Source organism: Pleurodeles waltl, chromosome 9 (genome assembly GCF_031143425.1).
Source record: "Pleurodeles waltl isolate 20211129_DDA chromosome 9, aPleWal1.hap1.20221129, whole genome shotgun sequence".
Classification (NCBI taxonomy): Eukaryota; Metazoa; Chordata; class Amphibia; order Caudata; family Salamandridae; genus Pleurodeles; species Pleurodeles waltl.
In genome coordinates, this window is record NC_090448.1 from 384,432,425 (window position 1) to 384,455,036 (window position 22,612).

Here is a 22,612-nt window from a genome sequence, read left to right on the forward strand (position 1 = left end):
CCAAACCCCACTCTAAATACTAGTACTGAAAAATAGTGAATCTTAAGAAGTGGGTGTTGTTCCTCATTACAAAGGATGATGTCTGAAACCAAATATACTAGTAGATACCCATATAACCATAGGGAGTTATTCCTAGTAGGCAAATAATTTGCTTCTAGCATGTCAACCTGCAATTCCTTTAATAATTTTGTGTGTTGTTCTGCTCAAGCCCTATCTGAGAAGGAGGGTGTAATGTAATTAGCTGGTTCTTTGCACTTAATATTGCATGTGCATGCACCCAAAACTCAAAAATCCCATTAGGACTTGACACTTACGAAGTATGTTTAAAGGTTTTTCTGTTAAACATTTTTCTAGAAATTCAAGCACCAACAATTTCCCCTCGGCATAATTTATAGCCAAAAATATGATATTTGGGTGTGCTATTTTCAGTTTTTGAAAGTGGTGTCTTGATTAGCATGAGTGTTGACAATTTTGTCTACCTTTCAAAGGTATTTCGGTATGTCTTCAGTTGTGAGATATATATTTCATCAACATATGATGGATAATCATGAAAGAGCACCACAGTTCTGAGTGCAAACATACATCAACTATTATTAAGCAAGCATACCCAAATTGTGAGCCTTTAAATGAGCATGCCATTAAATATTTAGGGTATGGAGCTACACGGTACCTAAAGTACAATTAACCATTTCAAGATTTTATATGGATTATCTTTTATGGACTAGATTTATCTTGAGATCAGTGCTGTGTACATTTCAGACTGCAAGTATTCTGGTATGACAATTGAGGTGATTGCAAACCAGTTCTGATCTGTGAGTACCATCTGGTTTAGAACCATGGATGTTGTGAAATTCTTGAAGTGGCAAGGAATGATCAGCTCTTGGTATTGAAACTCAGATTTGTGTTTGTATCCTGCTTAGCTGTGAATTAACAGGATATATGGGATAAAGTACATCAACTTCACATAAGGATATTGCAAGTCCCGGAGGAGTTTCAGGACCCTACAGAGAAAAGAGACTGAATGCTGGGTTTCTTTAAAAGGTTATAGAACTCGAAAGGGCGACTTCTTATCATGTATGGTAAGGGGTACCTCATTCTGTATAATACATGATCACACTATCACCTTTCGTACAAACCACCTAAATCCTTGGTGTATAGCTCTTTTGAAAGAGAGAGCATGTTTAAAAACATGAACAGTTAAAAAAAAAAAAAAATCTCAAGTGCAAAATTAAACATATAAAAAAAACTGTTAGATATTGGTTGCAAAACAATATTAAGTCAGTTTAATACAAGTCAGTCTTTTTGGGTAAAAAGCCATAATAGCAGAGAATGTGGAGAAACATGCAAAAAGATTCTAACTTTTCTATGATTACCCAAGGAGTGCAAAGAATAAGCATGCTGCTTTAATTATTTCCTTTCTGCTTGTCATTATATGGTTAGAAAAACAAAACAAAGTAAATAATAGTAATATTTTATTTTTCTTGTTTAAGCAGCTGACTTAATTTGTTCTTGTCTGGGGCAAGAACTTAACTGTAACAAGGTATTACAGTTGGGCATCTACATCATTTCTTATTTCAATAGGTGACTGGGTGAGTCACAAGTTACCTATAATAAGGAATTTTCTTATGAAGTGCTAGAGCTAGCTTTCTTGCCCAGGTACTTGCATACCAGTCCTGTAGGACAGAGGAAAGCTGCATTTATAACTCTCTTGTCTATAGGTGTCTCTATTATGAGGGATACAGGTCAGTCCTCCTTGGCTAACATTGTAATGCAATAGTCTGATAAATGTGACCAGAAAAACATTTTATGAACCATTCATTGTACCTTTCCATTTGTATTTAGGTGAAGTAAATTTGGTCTGGTGTATCTGCATGTCCATCTGGTGTGCCTATTTGAATGAATTCATGAGTCGGAGACATTTTCAGATGTGCATAGAAAACCTTGTTGGCTGTTGTGATTTGTGTAGCTCTGCCTTTCAGCTCCACAAACCATGTTCTTTCTGTCGGAAGAACCCTCTTTTGTGTCAAGCACGTGTACCTTAGCAGCCAGTGTGTTTACATTATTAATTTTAAATTGGGCCTTCTGATCTGAACTGTTTCCTTACTATTTACTATTTGTTTCTGGGTACTATTGCTGGGCTTGCCCTTTGTCTAAATGTGACTAGTTCAGAACTATAGGATCCTGTATTGTAAAGTCTCCTGTCTCCATAGTATGAGCATTAGCATCTTCTGGTTTTCTAGTGACTTAAATGCTTCACTGAGCATTCTCTGGTAAACCTTGCATGACCCTCTGTCATATCGGGGGTTCAAATTTCCTGTGGGGAGACTCACACCTGGCTTGACCGAAACTTCCCTAGATTTCTTTTTCTCTAGGTTTTTATCAATTGAAGAAAATATTTGTAATATTATTACAGGTAACTTATTTGCCTTTTCTGTGAGGGGCACAATGGCATGATTAATAGCTCCCAATACATTGCATCAGTTCTATCCCAAGTTGCATTGAAGGGAGGGCCTAATATCTTCTTGAATTTAATTTAAGACTGCTTGTAGATTTGTTGTATAGGGATGATAGTGGTGTTGATGTTGGCAAACACACTTATACAGGTGCCCCGCTGAGTTTGTTGGAGGTAATGTCACCCCTAGAAACACATGGTGATAAAAGGTATATTTCCAGTTTAGTTGAACATTTTCCCATCATATTGTTTAATGTTTGTGAAGTGACTATCTGTAAAGGGCATGCTGAGTAGTGGCATGCTACCCATGAATACATCAGTTATTTGTCTCCTCTCACAACAAACATGATATTACCTCCCATAGTTGTGACTGTGATTAGTTAGGAAATTAATAAGTGCTTATAGGAAAGTGCCCTCTTTCTTGGCATGGTTACCCCCATTTTCTGCCTGTTGTCAGTATGTTTGACTGTGTCTACTGGATTCCTGCTAAACAGGACCCCAGTAGTTTTGCTCTCTCCTCTAAATTGTACCTTTTTACTTCCTACAATGGGCATACCCCCCCCAGCCCTCCCCCATGTAAGTCCCTAGTATATGGTACCCAGGACACTAGGGTTCCAGGGGATCCCTACGGGCTGCATCAGTTATTCTAGTACCCACAAGGAGCCCATGCAAAGGGTTCAGCAGGCCTGCATGCACCTGGTTTCACTACAGGTCACTGCACCAGGTCACTGTAAGTCACCCCTATGGTAGGCCCTCTCAGCCCAGAGGGCAGGGTGCAGGTACCTGTGTCTGTGGGCACCTCTGCACTAGCGGAGGTGCCCCCACGAACTCCAGCACCATTTTACTGGACTTCATGAGTGCAGGGATGCCATTTTATATATTTTAGGGACATAGGTCACTATCTATGTCCAGCTACATAATGATAACTGAGAACCTGGGCATGTTTGGTATCAAACATGTCGGAATCATATTGGAAGTATGATTCCATGCACTCTGGGGACTCCTTAGAGGACCCCTAGCATTGCTACCAGCAGTCTTCCATGGTTTCTTGGGCAGCCCAGCTGCTGCCACCCCTCAGACAGGTTTCTGCCTTTCTGCTGCTTGATCTGCCTTACTGAGCTTGATCAGAACAAAGTATTTCCTTTGGGAGAGAGAGGTAACACCCTCTCCTTTGGAAATAGGTGTGACTGGCTTGGGAGGGGTCGCCTCCCCAAGCCACTGGTTTTGCTTTAAAGGGCACATTTGGTGCCCTCCATGCATAAACCAGTCCACACCGGTTCAGGGACCCCCAGTCCCTGCTCTGGTGCGAAACTGGACAAAGGAAAGGGGAGTGACCACTCCCCTGTCCATCACCACCCAGAGGTAGTGCTCAGAGCTTCTCCAGAGGGTCCCTGAGTTCTGCCATCTTGATTCTAAGGTTGGCAGGGAACTCTGGGAGCATCTGAGTGGCCAGGCAGGTGACATCATAGCCCCTTGCTGGTAGGTGCTTACCTGGTTAGGTGACCAATCCCACTTTCAGGGCCATTTAGGGTCTCTCTCTCTTGGGTGGGTCCTTAGATTCGGCTCGCAAGGTTCCAGCAGGACTCCTCTGCAACCTTTACTTCGACTTCTGGCCTCCAGATCTGCGACTGGACCCTCCAGGAACCTACAAGCTGCAGATCCATGAGGAAGACTCTTCTGCAACATTGTATCCTGAGTTCCTTCCAGCTCTGCAACAGTTTCCTCGCTGTGCATCCTCAGAAGATCGCAACTCTTCATCCTGCACAAGAAAAAAAGGAATCTCCCTTGGAGTGAAGGAGTCACTTCCCTGCATCCGCAAGCTCCTACAACAAGCGACGACCGGCTGGGTGGATCCCCTCTCCTGTTGAGCTGTATGGATCTTGCATCACAGGTGGTGGTCCAGAGTAGTCCTCTTGGCCCTCTCCAACTTTGGTGGAGGTAAGCCTTTGCCTTCCCATGCAGGACAGCACCCTTGTGCACTGCGTCTCTTGCAGCTGCCAAGGCTTGTTTGCGTCTCCTCCAAGGGGATCTTCAGCCAAAGTGCAGCTCAAGTCCCTTGCACTCTTTCTTTGGAGCTTTCCTTTTTGCGCCAGCTAAGGCTAATCCAAAGAGAGCTACCCCTCAGTCATTTTTTGACTGGCTTATTTTGACTTTTAGTCAAAGATTTTTCAACTCCTGGTGCATCGAGTATGTCATTGAGGAAGATCGGGTTCAAACCCTGCAGTCTGGTCATCGGGCAGTGTCCTTGACGGTTCCGCACCTCGTGTGTCTTTGGTGCCTCCACTGACCTTCTGGTCAGTGTCTGTTCACTCCTTCCTGCCCAGCTCCACCTGCTGCTGCCTCTGCATCCGATCTTCTCAAGAGCCTGCCGGCGCTGAGATTGAAGCACGCCTCCATCCGCAAGCACCCAGCTGCGACTCATCCCTGGTGGCCTAGTGGCCATCTGCTTCTGTCTATCTCTGTCTTTTCTGCTTTTTCCTCTTTTTTCACTCTTTTTGTCTGCTTGTCTGTTTTTCTCCTCTTCTGCACTCTCGTGCTGAGCTATTCCCTGTGTTCTCTCCCTGCCGCTGCTGCCCCTGCGGCCCCGAATTCCTCCCTGCAAAGCACTTTCCCATCCTCCTGCCTCCCAGCTGACCAGCCCCTCCTGCCTCTCTCCCCTTCATAATGGTGGCTGCTGTGCAGTGAAGAGCGACTCCACTGATCTTCTGGTCAGCATCTGTTCGCTCCTTTCTGCCCAGCTCCACCTGCTGCTTCCTCTCTATCCGATCTCCTCAAGAGCCTGCCAGCTCCGAGATCGAGGCCTGCCTCCACCCGCATGAACCTGCCTGCGCCTCAGCCGTGGTTGTCTAGTGGCCATCTGCTTTCTGTCTGTCTCTATCTTTTCTGCTTTTTCCTCTTTTTTTCACTCCTTTTATCTGCTTGTCTGTTTTTCTTCTCTCTCTTTTGCACTCTTGTGCGCCACTCCCTGCGATCCCTCTCTGCTGCGACTGTCCTTGCAGCCGTGCCCCCTCCCTGTGAAGCACTTTCCTGCCTCCCTGCTGACCAGCTCCTTCCTCCTCCACCCCCCCTTTCTTAATGGTGGCCGCTGCATAGCTGTGCAAAGCAGGCATACCAAAGGCAAGCCTGTTTGCCCCAGTCTGTGCCTGGACCGCACCCAGTGCCACAGATCCTGGTTGCCGCACACCTGCCAGTACAACGCCGAAGCTCTGCACACCCTCAACCCCGTAAGATTCTCAGCCTGCCACCTAGCCAACCTGAAGAACTCTCAAGGACCATTCTCCTGCTGCTTCTGTTCCCGCACCTGCCTCCATCTGCCACGTGATCCCACACAAAGCCCAAACAAACACCTCAGGTTCATACTCCTCAACACCTGCACCCTCGTCAAACATGCAGTAGAAGTTTGAGACCCCCTTGACTCGATCACCCTTGCCGTCACCTTCCTCACCGAGGCCTGGATCACACCAACCACATCCCCTGGCATTGCCACTGCCATTCCCTACGGCCACAAAATCATCCACAAAGACCAAGCTGGTCGACCAGGAGGAGGCATTGCCATAGTATACAGGAACACCCTCCGCCTGTCAACCACAATTGAAACATAGACCCTACCAACCACCCTAGAGCCCCTCTGTCTCAAGCAACTAGTCAACCTCCCCACTCACGCAGAAGGTCACACTGTTGACCCCATTTTCTCGTCCGGAAACAACATCACCATCTCTCACATCTACGAACACCAGTGGACCAACCCCCAATGCATTCATTTCACCTTCATGAAGTCCACCGCACGCCACCTCATCCCCCTGACAGAAGCTGGGGCAAAGTCACTAAAATGCAGCTCACCAACCCACTCACTCACTACCCCCCACCCCACTGGACACCGCAAATGACTCAGCACACAACCTGCACCGCTGGTTCACAGAATGCACCAACAGCATAGCCCCCTCAGAAAACACCCCAGAAACCAGCACCGCAAGAAACCAAGCTTCGTTCAGGACAGTACTCCAAGAGTCTAAACGCATCTGCAGAAGACTGGAACAAAATAGGAGAAATGTCAAAACAACTGAAAGCCACACAGCCTACAAAATTGCAGTCCCCATGCACCACCAGCTCATCAGAGCCTCCAAGAAAGCTGCTGTTTAAGAAAGAATGCATCGGTACCAGCGCACACAACAGCAAGGCGCTCTTCACCACAGTCAAGGAATTCACAAACCCCGAACTGACACCTCAAACGTCCCCCCTCCCCCTCAAGACCTCTGCGACGACCTCGCCACCTTTTTTCTCTGGAAAATCCAGGACGTATACAAAGGATTCAAGAACCAAAACCCACGCCCACCAGCACCACCAGGGACCCCACACTGCACCAGATCAGGAACCATTGGGCCCCTATCTCCACAGAAGACACCCGGAAACTCATGAGATCCATCTACTCAGGGGCAACATCAGACCCATGCCCACATCACGTTTTCAACCTGGCCGGTGCCACCGTTGTACCAAAGCTCTGCTGGACTGTCAACCACTCCATCGAAACAGCAATCTTCCCTTCCGATCGGAAGCATGCACAAATCAACCCACTCCTAAAGAAACCCTCCACCGACCCAAAGGATTTGAAGAATTACAGACCCATCTCTCTGTTCCCTTTCCCAGTCAGGGTAAATTAAAATGCCATCATAAATGAAAAGGCCATCAATATGCAACTCATGGAGTTCATCAAAGCAAATCAGGTCCCAGATCCCTCGCAGTCCGCATTCAGGAGCAACCCCAGCACCGAAACAGCCCTCCTCGCAGCCATCGTCGACATCCACACCATACTGGACCATGGAGACACGGCCACCCTCGTCCTCCTTGACCTCTCTGCCACGTTCGACACAGTCCCCCACTCCACCCTCTGCACCAGACTCCATGGGGCCGGCATCTGTGGTAAAGTACAGGAGTGGATTGGATCCTTGCTCACTCCTGCTGTTCACCTCGACACCCAAAGAAACTTGCTGCAGAGTATCCCTGGGATCCTCCCTAAGCCCGACCCTCTTCAGCATCTACATGGCCTGATCGCTAAAATTGTCAGACAGCACAGCCTAAACATTGTATCCTACACCGACGATACCCAACTGATTATCTCTTTGACCAACGATCCTTCAACAGCCAAGACAAATTTCACAACGGAATGAGAGCTGCCTCAAATTCGACTTGGACAAGACAGAGATCCTAGTAATCGGCTCCACTCGCTCTGCCTGGGACGACTCCTTGTGGCCGACCACCTAGGAAATGCCCACACCCCCACCGACCATCATCCTGGACGCCATGCTCTCCTTGACCCGCCAAGTCAACGCCGTCTTGCTTACACACACTGCGCCTATTACAGAAGATTTTCAAGTGGATCCCCACCAGTACAAGAAGGACAGTCACCCATGAGCTTGTCAGTAGCAAACTAGACTACGGCAACGCACCCTATGCCAGCATCACTAAGAAGCTCCAAACAAGACTACAGAGACTCCAGGACACAGCTGCCAGACCCATCCTGGACATCCCCCGACACAGCCATATTGCCGCCCACCTCAGAGACCTGCACTGGCTCCCGGTCGACAAATGCATCACTTACAAGCAACTGACACACACCTACAAGGCACTGCACAACATAGGACCAGCCTACCTCAACCACCGCCTGCCCGTCTACAGCCCCACCAGGCAAATCCGATCCTCCCAACTCCTTCTCTCCGCCATCCCCCAAAACAGGAAGAGCACAGCTGGAGGCAGATCCTTCGCTTATCTCGCAGCCCTGACATGGAACACGCTCCCACTCAACCTCAGACCGGCCACCTCGCTGAAGCACTTCAGGAAGAATCTCAAGACCTGCCTTTCAAGTGAGCAGCACACCTGCAACAGCACCTTGGGACCCCACAGGTGATAAGTCGCGCTTTACAAGTGATTGATTGATTGCCTGGAGCGCAACCACGACCTGAAGTCATGCTCCGAGTGTCAGGCCACACATTTGAAGACTTTGAGGGAGTGGTCCCTGAAGCTGATGGCGGCCTGATGCTCAACTCCCTAAGATGAGATCTCGGTCAAGAAAAAGGTCCCGGGATCAGTTGCTGAGTCCTTCATCATCGCCGTCTGACTCCAAGCCCTCGGCGATCTGGTAAATCAAGGCACAAGAAGAAATCTTAAGAAGTCGGGAGCGTTCTTTGACTGCTTGTCAGACGAAGAGACGAGGGAGCGTTGGCATTCTAGTCCTTGCTCTGCAGAGCCTGCGCCTGGGCTGACTCCACCCTTTCCAGAGTTTCTGGTAGCCAGAGTGACCTCTGCCTAATTTAGAGTTTTTTTCTGAGGCCATTCGCCTCATTTCTGGGCAGCCTGGCAATGCTGGAGTGCCTTCGGCCTCCACAGAGTCAGATGGAGCTCCTTCAGGTTCTGTACAAGCAGCTTCAGCCTAGGCGCCGAGGGGCGCCCAAGGATACAATCATGGATCCGGACCGACATCGTTCGTACCACTCAGACCTTCCCCGACACCGGTCCCGGCACCTTCCCCACCCTCAGGCAGCACCATCCCCATCCGGCTCTGAACTGGATAGGTGTCGTATGATGGCAATTGCGACGCTGGCAGGAAACTTGCCTCCTGTGTCAGATCCTGAGCCCCTTTCTTATGGGCTAGGTTATGGTGATGAATGTGAGGGGTTTCTGGTCCCTTTAAAATACCAGCTCTAGGAAGAACCAGCTATGGACTGGTGTACAGATTTGGTGGAAGCCAGCAGACTGGATACTTCTCCAGATCCTGGCGTGCTTTATCCCTCTACTGTGGCTATGGAGGAGGGAGCTCCCTATTCTGTGGGGGTGAGAAGAACACCTGAGGTCCTGGAGCTTGAGTTGCCTCCAGTGGCCGTCAGGACTGACCTCCTGACATAGGCGCTTAAACCAGGAACGTTCTCCTCAGAACCCATGTTCCTGTTTAATGAGGCCCTCATAGATATCCTACTGGTTACCTGGTCCAAACCCAGCACAGGGGGTCCTGTGAACAAGACAATTGCCCGCCTCCATCACCCCGCTCCATGGGGCCCAGGTTTCCTGATGCAACATCAACATCCCACCCCTGAGAGCTTAGTTATCCAAGCCTCTACTTCCCAGGGCGTTTTCACTTCCCCGCCCCTGGATAGGAATCCAAAAGGCAGGACACACTTGGGAAGAAGATTTTTTTTCTTTCACCAGCCTTTCATTGCAGTCTGTAAATACCACATGCCTTTTCAGACATTATTCCCATACACTGTGGGATACAGCTGCGCATGCTGCCACAGGTACCGGAGGATGCCCTAGCTGTACTCTCTCATGCTGTTGTCAGTGGAAGAGACGCAGCAAAGTTCACCATCCGTTGCGGGCTGGACACAATGGACTCGCTAGGCAGAGCAGTCTTGTCAACAGTGGCCCTAAAGCACCATGCTTGGCTGAGGATGTCTTGCTTTTCAGGGGATGTTCCAGCTACTTTGGTGGACATGCCCTTAGATGGCAACCATCTCTTCTGAGACAAGGCAGACTCTGCATTCAAGAGCTTCAAGGATTCTCGAGCTATGGCCAGGTTCTGGGGTTTTGCAGCGGCCCCTTGTCCCCCTCAGTCTCCTTTTTGCCCCTTTCGTGGCTACTGAGGGAGCCTCCAACTGCGTCCATTTCCGGCCAGCCACCATGCTGCGCTTGGTGCCCAACCTCTGCGTGGCCAAGGCTGTGGGATCCACCGACCTCATGCATCATAGGCCAGTGGTTTGGACAGTCCAACACTCCCCTGCCACTGCCCCCCCAACCGCTTCCTTCTACCCCACAGCAGCCTCTACACCTTCCTAGTATGACTCTTCCCCCATCATGGGCCAGTTGGCGGCAAAATTCGCCATCACCCGATTCGCTGGCGATTGATCACGTCAGACAGGAGAGATCTGCAGATAGTCTGAAGGGGCTACTCCCCCACCTTCGAGACTACCCCTCTATCCATGCCACCATCCTACGATCGGATGCTGGAGGATCACTTGTCCCTTCTCCACGAGGCAGTTAGGCTCTCTTGGCCAAGGGAAGGGTTCCTGAGCTAGAAGTAGATCATGGTTGCTATTCCCGCTACTTCCTGATACCCAAAAAGGGCAAAGGCCTCCACCCTATCCTAGACCTTCGGTCCCTCAATCTCTTCCTCAAGAAGTTCAAGATGCTCACTCTGTCTCAGGTTATATCTGCCCTGTACCCAGGAGACTGGGTGGTAGCATTGGACTTGAAAGTCATTTATTTTCACATTCCTGTCCTGCCTGCCCAGAGACTTTACTTACGTTTCACTGTAGTCCACAAGCATTTTCAATTTACAGTGTTTCCCCTTTGGCTGCACCAGCACCCTTTGGCTGACTATTGAAGACGGGCTCGACCCAGGCGGTCGTCTCCCACCTCCAGATTACGGCAGCCCGTCTGCATTTGCTGGGGTTCACTATAAACATCCCGAAGTCACACCTGACTCCCTCTCGGACACTCCCTTTCATCTTCCCTGTTTTGGACACAGTGCAGTTTCGGGCTTATCCTCCTGAGTGCGAGTCCAGGATATTCAGGCTATGATACGGAAATTTCTGCCTCTATACTGGATTTCAGTTAAGATGGCTCGGAGGCTTCTGGTCCTCATGGCCTTCCGCATCCTGCTGGTGACACGTTAGGTGCCACATGCCGGCTCCACTGTGGGACCTGAAGTTCCAGTGGGTGCAGCATCCGGGAAATTTCTCCCAACAAGGTCCAGATCTCGGGGGAAACTGTGAAAGATCTGCAGAGGTGGTTAACAAATCACAATTAGGTTAGAGGCAGATCCCTCTTCCTTCCCCTACAAGATCTTACTGTAGAGACAGATGTGTCACTCCTGGGATGGGGAAACCATCTGGGAGATGTGGAGATCAGACACATCTGGTCTCTGGTGGAATCCAGACTTCACATCAACCTGTTGGAGCTCCATGCGATCCGGCTAGCATTTAAAGCATTTCTTCCCTCTGTCAAGGGAAAGATGGTGCAGGTGTTCATGGACAACACCACCACCATGTGGTACTGCAACAAGCTGGGCGGGGTACAGTTGTGTACCATTTGTCAGAAGGCTCTATGCCTCTGGATGTGGCTGGAACAGAACGGCATATCCCTGGTGGTTCAATATCTGATGAGCTCTCTGAATGCCAGAGCAGACAATCTCGGCCAAAGATGTCTAGCAGATCACAAATTGCATCTCCATCTGGAAGTGGCGCAAGGTCTCTTTCAGCAGTGGAGAGAGCCTTGGTTAGATCTGTATGCCTCCTCTGAGAATGTGCAGTGTCAGCAGTTTTGCACATTAGCGTTTCCAATTTTAGTTTTGAGTAGAACTCGCGTCTCCTTTATGCCCATACCACTTCTGCCCAGAGTTCTCAAGAAGATCAAGAATGACTGGGCCCAAGTAATCCTTGTGGTCTCTGGACTGGCTACGGAGAGTCTGGTATCCCGAGCTGCTGAGCATGTCCATCGATCCTCCGATCAGCCTGCCCTTTTGGGAGGATCTTTTGTTGCAGCAGCAGGTGAGGGTTCTGCACCCTCCATACTCTGCCTTACTCTGCCTTCTTGCGTGGAGATTGAGCGTCATTGACAGTTTTTGCTCTCCACCCCCTCCCACCCCCCCCCAAAAAAAAAGTCTGTAACAAAATCCTGGCAGCCAAATGGAAGAAATTTGTGGCATGGTGCAAAGACCAATCTGTGGACCCCCTTTCTGCTCCTCTCTCTGAGGTCCTGTTGTTTATCCTTTTCCCTGGCCCAGCAGGACTCTGGGCACTCCTAAAGGTTATATGTCGGCTATTTCAGCTTTTTTGAGGTTGTCTGATTTAACTTCTTTGTTTAAGTCCCCTATTGTACATAAGGTCCTTAAAGTTCCTACACATCTTTTTCCGCCATCGATATTCGTTATGCCCCACTGGGATCTGGATTTGGTTCTGACATTTCTGATGTGTGCGTCTTCTGAGCTTCTCCACAATTGTCCTCTCAGGCTTCTCACTTTAAGGACAGCCTTCCTTGTGCCTATTACATATGCCCGCAGGGTGAGTGAGCTGCAGGCTTTGTCTTCTATGCCGCCCTACCTTTCCATCTATCCTGACAAAGTGGTGCTTTAAACTAGGCCCTCCTGTTTAGATGGAGTGCCCAAGCACTCTGACGTTTTGCAATCTATCTGTTTACTTTTAACCACGGCCATCGCATGCCCATCACTATCAGTTGTTTATGGGCTTGCCTTTCAAAAATCCTTTATCATTGGTAAATGGTTTACGTTTGTCCCTCCTAGGGGTAGTTTTGTTACCGCCTTGGCCTTTGATCCTGTTACATATATAATTGTATGTTTGCTGATACGTTAGACTGCGAGCAAGCTTCTTTTTCCGTTTGTGTTTCTCCTTCGCGATCACGCTCATGGCGGCTGTGGTGCTTTGAATCGGCTTGCTGATGTCAGCTGTTTTACTTTTCATTTTCAGTTTCTGTGGCAAGAAAAGTCCAGTTAGAAATTTACAAGGCTAACAGCTCTAACTCGAACAAACGCCAGACCCATCGCATTGCAAATGCTTGTTTGCCAAAAGTGGTTATGGACTTTCATGTAGGCCATTCCATCACCTTGCCTACTTTTTACACACTGCCACATCCTTCCAAGGAAGATGATGTACTCCACCACCTGGACCCAGAAAGAACATTGGCGTTCTACCTTGATCGTACAAAAGAGTTCCGGGTGGATGAACAACTCTTTGACGGTTATGTGGGTGCGAAGAAAGATCAGGCAGAGCAGAAGTGGAAAATCTCCAGACAGGTCATACTCTGCATTAAGATCTGCTACAAACTGGAGAAAACACAACCCCCTGAGGGGCTAGCCCTTGACATCTGTCACACGTCAATGCGGGCATCACTGCACACATTTACCAAACACTACTGCCTGGACAGTCAGGTCTGTAGGGAAAGGTGCTGTGCCAGTTCGGTCCTGCAGGACTTTCTAGTGTAGTCTGTTTGCAGACCGACGTCTGGGGATGGTATTGCTTGTGTATCCATTCAAAGGTGAAGGGTCTGCAACCAAAGTCTCTATCAGATGAACAATTTACTTACCTTTGGTAGCGCCTTATCTGGTAGAGACAATATCTAGTTGTAGATTCCTTACCGATCCTCCCCGCTCTGTGAACTGATTCCTAGGGACAGGTACTCCTCTTTCAGGGCCTTAGTTTTGAAGCGTCAGTAGTTGGTGAACTTTATGGCTCTACACTTCAGGTGTGGAAAGTTGTGAAAAACTGAGTCAGTGAGCCATGGTGTCATATCCAGCGTGAATGACAACGGACGCGGAGCCGATCGTCGCCACCTAACAGCACACAGGGGTACTGCTCATGAAAATCCTCATGATCCAGTCTGATACCTGGGGAAAATTTAAAGGTAATGATTTGTAACTAGATATTGTTGCTACCAAATAAGGCATCACCGAAGGTAAGTAACTTGTTCATTTTGAAGATTCAGACCTACCAGATTGCCCAGCAAACTTCTTCTCTGTTGTGACCCTGTGCTGTGAATAGGAGGTCAGCTAATTGATCCTTAGCGTTGCTTGCTTCGGCTGGGCTCCAGAGACGACATTTCCACGAGCAAGACACAGCAGGCACTGTCCTTTCTCCATTGCTTGCCACTAAGTTCAACTAGTACGGTCCATGCTCTTCCAGGCTCTTTGCCAGTTCCTCAGTGCAGCAGGGCAGTCCTTCTTCGGTCCTTCTTCCTGTCCAGTCGGGAACTTTGTTCTGGGTGCCAGGGTTGCCCTGCTGATGCTCAAAAAATACCCTCAGAATAGGATGCAGTTGGTAGCCAATGGGCTACCAGGTTCCCTCTCTCCCGATGACCACTTTTTGCAAAGTGTGTTGTCTGAGTATCCCAGGATGCACCATTCTGCCCACTTCGAACATGGCAGAACCCCCCCTCTTGACGTCCATTGCTCCCCAACCCAGAGGTGTGGCTACACACCCCTGGAAAACTGATTCGGTTACTGGTTTTCCCTCTCTTGCCCAAGTGCCACCTTGTCTAAACAGTAGGGAAGCCTCTCTCCCAAATGTTCCCCATTTGTTCCCTAAAGGCGACTTATCCTTTAAAGGGTGCCTTTTGGGCTAACACCCTGCGGTGTCCTGCCTGGAGAAGGTAACAACTCCTCCAGTGGCAGGCCTCTATTGTTATCTTTGCTGATCGCCATTCACATGTCTCCCCAGGATGGCAAAAGGTCATCTGTGAGGACAGTCTTTGTGGGCAGCCATAAACGTACACTGGAGACTGAGCAACTAAAGTAGCAACTTCCAAAGTTGCACTTTCCCCACCAGTGACATTAAATTTGGCTTAACCATTACATTGGATTTAATGCACTGATTCTTTTGATACCTTACAGTATCAGCTTCAGTAGTCCAATATACCAGGGACTTACAAGTAGGCTACGCTATGCTAATTGGATGTAAGCCAAGTAAACATACACCATGTTAAGGTTTAGAGCACATGTACGGAGTACTGATTAGCAGGGCTCAGGGCATTTTACAGCCACTACACCAGTACCTAGTAATCCAGATGGGGGCCAAAAGTGGGTGTGAGCCTGAAAAAAAACATTTCCACACAGAAACAAATGAAGTTAACATAACATTACCAGCAAAACAATTATTGGTTTTCTGCAAATCCACAGGATCTTTATTGATCCATTTTCACATATGGAATACATTTCGCCCAACAGTAAATGTGAAGCAGCGGAAACCATTAACTAATACCTATTCTTCTTTATTTCTGATGGTCATAAAAAACCGAGTCACCCCAGAGACTATTCCTCTACTTTTGATATGACCGCCAAATCTTATTAAATTTGTCCTAAAGCTCTGACTATTTATAAAACAGTTATACATGAGACGCACATGTCGGATTTAGTCAGAAAGACACTCTTTTTCTCCTGTACATTGTTTGGATAGAACAATAGCAGATTGTAGTTACTCAGTTTATTTCAAAATATCTGCCTGTCGCCCTGTTCAAAACTGGATGTCTAATTCATAAAGACGCAGTACAGTAGTGAGTTCTTCCACATAGCTACTCTGGTTAACATCAAGGGAAGTAGAATGACGCTTTCTAAAGCATGTGTGTGGGGCTGGTAGCAAATTTTGTTCAGTAACCCAGTTTGTCAGGTGTGAGAGAGACCTTAAACAATATTTTACTGCACAGCGAAACTTTAATAATAACCTTCAGCTGAAAGGGTCGTTTCAGTAAGGCAACCCTGCAGACTATTTCCAGACATGCCAGCCAACACGCTGCATATCTTTAACAAAGCTTACGTTTAGATATCTAGTCCTGGCAAAAGAGCTATTTTCATAAAATTGATCCGTTCTTCTTAATTGTTCGTTATTAGCCTTTGTCAACAAGACAGTATTCCCTCCCACTGAAACTTCAAAGCGTAAGGCCTCTCTAAACAATTGCTATAAATGTACCACTCATGGTTCCTGATTTATTGCTATAGAATCTACATCTGAATTTGTATGCATCACACCTTTCAAGACCAAAAGCCAAAAGTTCTTCATATTGTTTAACTTGAAAGTATCTGACATTAAAATGCACCTAGAAAAAAGGACTTCTATTTGTGTTCTTATAATTTTAGTTCCTGTTCTGATTTCCTAGAGCCCTGCTCATCTAGTTTTGAAATGTGTTAAAATATCAGATTTTCCAGCACGTCTCGATGTTTACTATGTGCTTCATTATCAGAGGGATTTGTTGTTAAATTCACACTTCATCTCGGTGGGCATGACTGTAGAATCAACATTCTTAGGTTGAAATAATTGGACTTGCAAGCAGGAGCTCCCTGCTCAACATCTTGTATTTCGTTAAGGTGAGACAAAATCAGTCAGAGTATCTGGATCCTCCAGTGCAAACTTATCAAACAAAAACTCTGAATGGGTCGTATGAGTTATCATGGCAGCATCTTACTACAATATCATATCGTTATGAGGTCCTTTTTTTCTACTTACAAAATCTAGGAAGCGCCATAGAGTACCTTGGGGACAACTTCTGTGAATGAGGCATTGGGAATAATAGCAGCTTTATCCTGTTTATTATTATTAACATTTATGTATAGTTCGTTTGGTTGCAATTCTTAAATTGAATCCTTCCCAATTAAAATAAAATCAGCAGTACTCTGTACCTTTGAAAGGTTCAGCTATAGTCTCTACCAGTCGACGAGGTAGTGCTAGACTTAGCAGCAGTCAAATATTTGTCTTTCAAAGTCAATTTAGGAAGAAGAAAAAACGAGACATCTACGAGCTCCATTAAGGCCTCCTGTGCACGCACTGGATATCAATGTAGAGACTAATTTTAAATCTATTGGCAAATTAGGGTAGACTTTATAAAATTGGGTACTCATAGAATCAGTCTTTTCCTTGGTGTTCGCCAGTAACCCCATTTACGTGGTGCATTTGGACTCCTCTGCAATGCAGGTAACTGAAACTTAACTGTGTTAATAGTAACAGAAATGGATTTTGTAGGAATTATAAGTAAGTATTGACAATTTCCCAAGGTGGGACTGGTGGTGATCTATGGGCTGAGATCAGTCAGCAATATTATGTTAGCTGCTAGCTTAACTTTCTGCAATTGCTGGAGCTGCTGGCTTAGACCTGCATGATAAAGACACTTTTGTATGGTGTTTGAAACTGGCTGTGTCCACTGCGTACAGTCAAAAAGCCCAACAGCAGCACCAGCACTGAACAACTAGGAGCTGGGCAGTAGGGAGCTGCAAGCCCTCTAACTGCTCACTACCTCTCTTCTCTTCCCCTTCCCCACTAAAGTGGTGCAATCGGAATACAGTGGTGGGCTTACACTGTAGCTATGAGGTGCTGAAGCAGGAAACAATGCGATCAAGCACATCTGTTCCAGTGCTGATTTAACTGTGGGCCAGAAGTAAGAATCTCTAAGCACACTTGTAGATCTCTTTGTTCTCGGCCACCACTGTGATAAGAAATTACAGTCTTACAGTCGAGCAATGAGGCAGGAATCTTTGCCTCCTTTGACTACACTCTTCAGTCAGAGACTAACTGAAAATATACGCGACTGGCCCACAAGGAGGATCGGTATACTATTGGGAGTGAGCCACTGTGCATAGGAAATTGCTGCAACATAATGTCTCAAATGCCATGCACAAAACAGATCTTTACATATTTTCAACCAAATCCAAATTTGTCCCATTAAACTCACCAATGTGGAAAAACTTGCAGGAACAATTGAATCTTTACCTCCGACTGTTTACAATGAATGAGGCCACTTTGGAAACTGCAGAGGAAAATCAAATACGGATAAAGAGGAAGACCTAAGAAACAATCCAGATACATTTCAGAATGTGCTATAAACCCAAGAGTCTGCAGTGGAGCATCTTGAAAATATCTGCAGTCTGTGGTATGACTGCTTGGAGTCACTAAGTGATGGAGACCCAAAGTCTACATTAAGGCATTAGGGGCCAGATGTAGGAACGACTTTGCGACTCGCAAACGGCAAAAATCGCCGTTTGCGAGTCGCCAGTGCGTCTTTGCTATGTAGAAATGCATTTTGCGAGTCGGAACCGACTCGCAAAATGCATTTCCGAGTCGCAAATAGGAAGGGGTGTTCCCTTCCTATTTGCGAGTCGCAGTGGTATGCAATTCCATTTGCGACTGCTTGGACTCGCAGTTACCATCCACTTGAAGTGGATGGTAACCCACTCGCAAAGGGGAAGGGGTCCCCATGGGACCCCTTCCCCTTTGTGACTGGACCCAAAAATAATTTTTCAGAGCAGGCAGTGGTCCCATGGACCACTACCTGCCCTGAAAAATACCGAAACAAAAGGTTTCGGTTTATTTTTCAAAGTGCAGCTCGTTTTCCTTTAAGGAAAACGGGTTGCACTTTGAAAAAAAAAAACTGCTTTATTTAAAAGCAGTCACGGACATGGAGGTCTGCTGTTCCCAGCAGGCCTCCATCCCCGTGAGTGCCCTGAGTCGCTATGGGGTCGCAAATTGCGACCCACCTCAATAATAATATTAATGAGGTGGGTCTTTGTGACCCCATAGCAACTCGCAGAAGGTGTCTGAGACACTTTTCTGCATCCCAAATTGCGACTTGCAATTTGCGAGTCGCAGGGACTCGCAAATTGCAAGTCGCAATTTGGGAGTTTCCTACATCTGGCCCTAAATATTTGCTTGTTTGCTGATAGGTGGGTTTCCTTCCCTTTCTTCTCTGCTGTGTCTCCAGCAGAGATCAAGAGTCTCTTTAGAAACCAAAGTGATGTCCTGAGGTGTTAAACAAAATGGATGTAGTCAGAGTTACACTTAAAAGTCCAAATGATTGAGAACAAACCTAAAAGGCAGAATCTTTGGGGAGTGAACAGACACTTGATTTCCTCAACATCGGCTATGGAACACAGCAGAAGAAAAGGTGGGTTGGCCATTAGGATGAAGGTAGCAGAGATAGGAATTCCAAGGCACGTAATGAATCTAGGACCTGTAAGGGTTTTTGGATGGAAAATAGCTACTTAAGCATGGGGAGTGCATACAGATGCCTTCTTTCATGAGTTCATGCAAACCAAGACCAGAAAGTGCAATGGCTCCATGTTTTAATACTGGTTGTGAATTCCTGTGTCAGAAAATATTCAGTTGTGTATACATTTTAAGTTTTCATTATCCCTACTTTTGGGGTATGGATCTGGGGTTGAGTGTAATGTTTGCCTGAACCATAATTAGCTTCTTCTGAGATTTTTTGTGCATGCCCCTTGCTTAGCGTTGAGGAGTAATGGAAGATGCAACATAAATCCGCATATACCCCATACTCTATCCAACCCAACCCGCTCCCCCCTTTGGGTTTCAACCATTCAGTTAGGAGGAGGCTCAGCTGTCTCTTCCGATTTGCAACAGCCAAGCCACCACAGAACTACCTGGTCTATGAGACTGGATGACCTGCCTATTTAGGTTGGGGGTTTCTGCTAAGTTTGTTTAACTGTGTGAAACCACACAGTGGTTGTCCCCACTGCTGTTAAAAAAAAAAAAAAGTGTCCCGAAAGTACTAAATAAAAACCTATTGTACAAATGGCACATTGATTGATATATATATATATATATATATATATATATATATATATATATATATATATATATATATTTTTTTTTTTTGTGGGTAGGGGAAACAGCCTGCCATGTTACCATGACAAGATGGATTGATTAAACTTGCGCATTTCCACTGAAAGTACTCCCAGCAGAAACACTTTTGGTGGCAAATCTCCCCTGACACAAAGAAGTCAGGGGCGGGATGGCCTCCTGTTGGTCATTGGAGAAGTGGCCTCCACCACTCCAGTACCTCCAGATGGAATGCAAGCAGCTAAATGAGAATGTGTTTACTGAATTTGGGGTTAGGCGCAACATTGTTGAAGAGAAGTTTTTGGCAGGTCGTATTTTAGGGGGAGGGAAACGATTCACTTTTGAGATTTGAATTTGCATAGTTTTTTCTTTCATCTGAATTGTTGAACTTTTGTTGTGAAATGGTTGGGTAAGTCTTCTAATAAATGCTTTAACAGCCTACACGTACGCATGAGAGGGGAATAATCTGTGAACTATGCAAAGGATGTTCTTGTGTGCCTTACACGGTGTGTGTATTACTTACAAACTGACGTCTGATGCAGATTGACCGAGATCTGAGTGATCATTTATTTCGAACATTACCCAGTGGAATCTTGTTGCAGTCAGTGGTGCTGGAAATAGAAGTATGGGAAAGGCTTCAGCACCCCCAGAAAACTTGAAATAGTTTAAAAAACACAATGAACAATACAAGGAACTTCAAACGTTAGAATTTGTTGTATTTTTAAAGACTCGCTGTCAAGTATCCCTGGGCCTTTGGTGAGGTGACATTATTGTTGAACACCCCCACTCTAAAACCTGCTCCACTGGTTCCAGTGTCAGGTGATCTGCAATTTAAGTATGGCATGATAGGTAATTGACATTAATGTCAATAAAACGATTATGGAATGTCTTTTACATAATTGTATCTAGAGTATTGCTAATGATAGCTGTATGACAATTGTGTATATGTGTAAGCAGCATATCTCTGGGTACGTGAAGCTATAAAATCCATAATGTATTCAAAATGCTGTGTCTTACTATCTCCCCTACAGGAGTCAATATGGCAGATCGGAAGAGGAAGGCTAAGTTTACTGGACGAGAGCTGGAAGTGCTGGTGGATGCTATCATACCAAATGAGTCCCAGCTCTTTGGTGTACAGTCACACCGAACACCAATATCTGTGAAAAATAAAATATGGAGCAGAATACTAGCACAAGTAAACACGGTTGCAGCAGTGAGAAGGAATAAAGAGGACTGTAAGAAGAAATGGTATGATTTAAAAAGAAGAATAAAGGACAGAATTACACAGTCCAAAGAACATATCAGTGGCATATGTGGTGTTCCAGGCCAAGGACTGGAATTCAGTGTTATCCAAGAAAAGGTCTTGTCCACTATGGATCTAAATAATATTGAAGGCACTGATGGAGTAGACACTGCAGGTGAAACCAGAGGTGAGTTACGCACATGTATCTTTCCATTCAGTAGTGTTACATATGATAGACATGCAATTGATACATGTTTTTTTGATTTACATACACTTCTTCATTTTTCAGACGAACAACAATCGGATGCTGATTTTTTTGAAGATGAAGGCACTGATGAACATAGTGCAGGGCACAACTTGGCAGAGATGGATACAGATGTCTTTGAAGAAACTCCTTTAGAGTGCCCTGCTGCACCAAGAAATGATCTTGATCCTCTGTTAGACACTGAGATACAGCTGCTCACAATGACTCAAAGACAGTGTGATTTGATGGAGTCTTTAAACCACAGAATCAGTAAACATAGTGCCATGACACGGAGAAGAAATGCTGCATTATGTCTTGAAGTCCGGCGACTTTCGAATGCTGTTGGGGCTATGGCTGCTGCAGTGGAAAAACACTCTGTGAAAACAGAAGCTCTTCATGATACTTTACTTGAGGCATGCAGAAGTAATGCCCAAGCTATTGGTGGGATTATTGAAATAATAAGATCCAAAAACCAGTGTGAACGAGAAGAGGTTGCTAACTATGTACTTTCTTCCAGTGGTGTTGCATTGAATATGCCACCATTTTCCATTTCTCAAACAGACCATAGCCAACATCCCCAACTCAGTCAAGCTTTCAGTGAAAACAGAAAACAATCTTCTAGTAATTCCTAAGGTGATTGACGGGATGTTCGCACTTGGCAAGCCTTCATAATTTGTATTTTTTTTTTAATGTAATGCATGCACATATTTAAAAGCTGAAAGATTACATATGCACACCCTTGCAACCTTCCTTTGCAAACAAAATGATATCTTATTGTTTTATATCAGTGATGTAGCAGTGGTAAGGAACAAGAATATTTGTATTCATTACAACATCTAGATAAACAAATTGTAGGCAAAATCACAATGGACTTCTCTTCTTTTGTTACTGGGCAAAACATCTTTTTGAACTTCCTGTGTCATCGTTTTCACAATCAACCCCTATATTTTTTACAATAACTCTAGGTATTGGTATATTTCAAAGGATAGCCACATTGTGTAACATGGAATGCATGTCTAAGATATGGCAAACTTTTCCTTGTTTGAACATCATAGCCACATTATGGAACATGTAACATATGACAATAATATTACAAGCTTTTTAGTGCCTGTACATTATGGGTCTTCCTGATGTCTAAAGGCTTAAAATCTGCTTTTCTAGAGTCTCAATCTCCTTTTGATGTTCTTTTTATCTTGATTATCGTTGTTGAATCTTGTGTCTACCCAATCTGGGGATGAAAAGTGGAGTTAGCAGTCACAGTTTCACTAGGCAAGCACAGTCAGCTGACATATTAGTGACCTTAATATGAATATAAATTTGGAAATATTAGCATGCATCAACACATTTTACTAAATGATGCTTCAAAGAAATTGCACCTAAACGTTCACAGTAGTATAGCGAAACATTTTTTTCCCCAGTTGCATTTTTAGTGAACATTTTTATTTTGAAAGCAAAGAATCATAAATCTTGCTTTCAAGCTTCTCCAAATATCTGCATCTGATCAGAGAGCATTCTGGGACCATTATACGTTAATGTATACTGTTAGTGTTAACGTT

At 45.8% G+C, this 22,612-nt stretch overlaps 1 protein-coding gene across 5 annotated transcripts in view; it reads left to right on the forward strand.

The window, feature by feature from the left end:
* LOC138259345 (uncharacterized) overlaps positions 1–22,225 on the forward strand; it is an 85,563-nt gene extending 63,338 nt beyond the window's left edge. For all 5 annotated transcript variants that reach the window (XM_069207002.1, XM_069207004.1, XM_069207005.1 and 2 more), the window contains 2 exons: positions 20,601–20,999; positions 21,102–22,225. In XM_069207002.1, the coding sequence (XP_069063103.1) occupies positions 20,601–20,999; positions 21,102–21,688 (986 nt within the window). In that variant the 3' untranslated portion in view covers positions 21,689–22,225. The remainder of the gene's footprint in view (positions 1–20,600; positions 21,000–21,101) is intronic.
* Positions 22,226–22,612: the final 387 nt, after the last annotated feature.